Consider the following 3,163-nt stretch of genomic DNA (forward strand, 5'->3'; position numbering starts at 1 on the left):
TCACTATTATATTTTTTAAAAATTCTCCCAAATTTTTGTATTTTATAAAAGAATTCACCATTTATTATTTTGTAACGATGTTGTTTCGTCTTCTCGGTCATCTGATAGTGTGTCATGTAGTTCATTATAAAAATGATAATTTTGTATCAAATTTATTTATGTTCAGGACTATGGTTTGCGATAATATAATGAATGTTATTGATAATGGTACTGTTGAGTATTTGTGATAGTTTTTAGAACTTGTGGGTATAAGTCATGTTTCATGTTTTTCTAAACCAAACTTCACCAAAAATAGATATCCAAACACATTTTCATCTTCAAACCAAACTTCACCCAAATCAAATTTTTCAGAATAAATTTGAGAATTTATGGTTAAACGCTAGTTTAGAGTACGTTGCAACTATTGCATTTACTCCAAAACCTAAAGTTTTCAGCATACTGCCCAAACTCGTCTCTATAAATAGCTAGCAGACCAAGTCTGTCTTTGCAGTACAACACTAAACCTTAAAAAACCTTGGTACCTATTTTCATTCAAAATGAAAATGGGCATTTTCAAATCCATGTTCATTTTCCCTTTTTTTCTCATTGCTCATTTCCTCCTCTTCACTAACTCTGATGCAGCCATATTTGACGTTCGAAACAATTGTCCTTACACAGTTTGGGCTGCCTCTGTGCCAGTGGGTGGTGGTCGCCAGCTCGATTCTGGTCAAACCTGGACAATCGACGTGCCAGCTGGCACGAAAGGAGCCCGTATTTGGGCCCGAACTGGTTGCAATTTTGATGGTTCGGGCCACGGTAAGTGTGAGACTGGAGATTGCAATGGTCTTCTCCAGTGTCATGCTTTTGGAGTACCCCCAAACTCTTTAGCTGAATATGCCTTAAACCAATTTAATAATCTTGATTTTTTCGACATCTCTCTCGTCGATGGATTCAACGTACCGATGGACTTTAGCCCTACCTCCAATGGGTGCACCCGGGGTATTAGGTGCACTGCTGATATTAATGGACAATGTCCGAACGAATTACGAGCTTCTGGTGGCCATGGGTGTAATAATCCTTGTACCGTTTTCAAGACTGATAATTATTGTTGTAATTCTGGTAATTGTGGCCCAACTGAATTTTCGAAATACTTTAAGGATAAGTGTCCTGATGCCTATAGTTACCCTAAGGATGATCAAACTAGCACTTTTACTTGTCCTACAGGAACCAATTATAGAGTGGTTTTCTGCCCATAAATGCCACAAAGCATAGATATTTTGCTTTAAGTGGCCAGTATGAAAATTTTCGTACTAAGTGTACTAAATAAGAAGTGATCTTGTTAAACTATTGTATGTAGTAATCAATGTTGATAATAAATTTATCTTGTGTCTAGTTTTCAAATTAACTTTTACAATAAAACTAATAATCCTCATATATAAATGAGTTTAATTAATTTAACATACTGAATTTCAAATTTAGTACTAATTTTGTTGTCGGTTTAGTTTATATTTACTATGAATTTATTCAATATGATCAGACCGATTTCTCAACTCAACAAGATCCCAAAGCTAACTATTTGTGTATTTGGATTTAATTTAAGAGCAATTAGTATTGAAGAATTGTAACGACCCAACCAGTCGTTTTGACTGTTAGAACCCCGTTCCCCTAAATAAGATTTTTCGTATGTGCTTTTACTAATTTATGACTTGCGGGGACGGTTGGTTCGAGATTTGGAAGTGTTCGGGTTGAAATCGGAACACTTGGTTCCTTAGTTTGGCTTTAAAAGGCCAAGTTTGACTTTAGTCAGTATTTTGAGAAAACGACCCCGGAATCGGGATTTAACGGTTCCAATAGGTTCGTATGACGATTTTGGATTTGTGCGTATGTTCGAATCGGGTTTTGGACAATCCGACAGCGTTTCGGCGCTTAATAGTGAAAATTAACTATTTAAAGGTTTAAGGTTCTTTAAATTTGATTTGGAGTAGATTTTGGAGTAATTGAAATCCGTTTGGAATTCCGAGTCAGGGAATAGTGCCGTATGATAATTTAAGACTTGCACACAAAATTTGGTATCATTTCAAATAGTTTAAGTATGTTTTAGCGCGTTCAGAGTAAGTTTGAAAAATTTGAAAATTCTAAGTTGAATCAATTTGGTTTGAGGTATGATTCTTAGTTTTGATGTTGTTTTATATGTTCAGAGGGTTTGAGCGAGTCCGTTTTATGATTTCAAACTCGTTGATATGTTCGGGCGGGGACCCTGGAGCCCCGGGTGTTAACCATACGAGGCTCGGATCAAGTTTGGATTTGGAAAGGACTGCTGAAGCTCCCAGCTTCTGGTGTAACCGCACCTGCGCATGGGCAGCCGCAGGTGCGAACTTGCAGAAGCGAGCCTCTGACCGCAGGTGAGAGCGAAGCCAGCTAAGGGGAAAGCCGCATCTGCGAGGGCATTTCCACAGATGCGAAGCCGCAGAAGTTGAAGGGCTATTTGGCAGAACCCTTAAAGAACGGGAAAGCAGCCATTTTTCCCATTTCTCTCCATTTTTGGGAGATTTTGGAGCTTTTTGAGAGAGGATTTCAACTAGCAACTTGAAGGTAAGTTAGTTCTACACACTTTGAGTTAAATACATAGATTATGGGTAGATTATAACCGGTAAATCTTAGAAATCAAAGGTTTAGATGAAAAACCTAGATTTAAAAAAAAAAAAAAGATTTTAACCACGAAAATGGTTATGGAATTGGATGGAAATTGTATATTTGAGTTCTTGAGATTATGGGTAACGATTTCCTTCAAAAAATTTCGGAATCCGGGCACGTGGGCCCGAGGTAAATTTTAGAAATTTTACCATTTTGGGTCGGGTAATTTATTTAATAGTCTAATTTTAAATTATTGAGCACGTATTATTTATTTTATATAACTTTTGGATAGTTTCAGATTTTTCGGCATCGAATTGAGGTTTTTACGCGATATTTTTATCGGGAAGTGGACTTTGAGACAAGGTAAGTCTCTTGTCTAACCTTGTAAGAGGGAATTTACCCCATATGTGATTTGAATTAATAATTGTTATTAATTGTTGGGACTACGTACGCACGAGGCGACGAGAGTTCGTGCGTAGATACTAATTATGCTATGTCCGGGTAGTTTAGGACTCAAATCATGAAATACTTGTGACAGATTGCATCCTCT

At 37.0% G+C, this 3,163-nt stretch overlaps 1 protein-coding gene across 1 annotated transcript; it reads left to right on the forward strand.

Moving 5' to 3' along the window:
* The first annotated feature begins 476 nt into the window (after nucleotides 1–476).
* Nucleotides 477–1,380, forward strand: LOC104102904 (protein P21-like). Its single transcript, XM_009610752.4, has one exon. The coding sequence runs from the start codon at nucleotides 537–539 to the stop codon at nucleotides 1,233–1,235; it is 699 nt and encodes a 232-aa protein (XP_009609047.1). The 5' UTR covers nucleotides 477–536; the 3' UTR covers nucleotides 1,236–1,380.
* The last annotated feature ends 1,783 nt before the right edge of the window (nucleotides 1,381–3,163 follow it).

This window comes from Nicotiana tomentosiformis, chromosome 8 (assembly GCF_000390325.3).
Source record: "Nicotiana tomentosiformis chromosome 8, ASM39032v3, whole genome shotgun sequence".
NCBI classification, from domain to species: Eukaryota; Viridiplantae; Streptophyta; class Magnoliopsida; order Solanales; family Solanaceae; genus Nicotiana; species Nicotiana tomentosiformis.

Excerpts from the sequence above, each read along its gene's own strand:
- LOC104102904 (XM_009610752.4), top strand. The coding sequence starts at position 537 with ATGAAAATGGGCATTTTCAAATCCATGTTCATTTTCCCTTTTTTTCTC.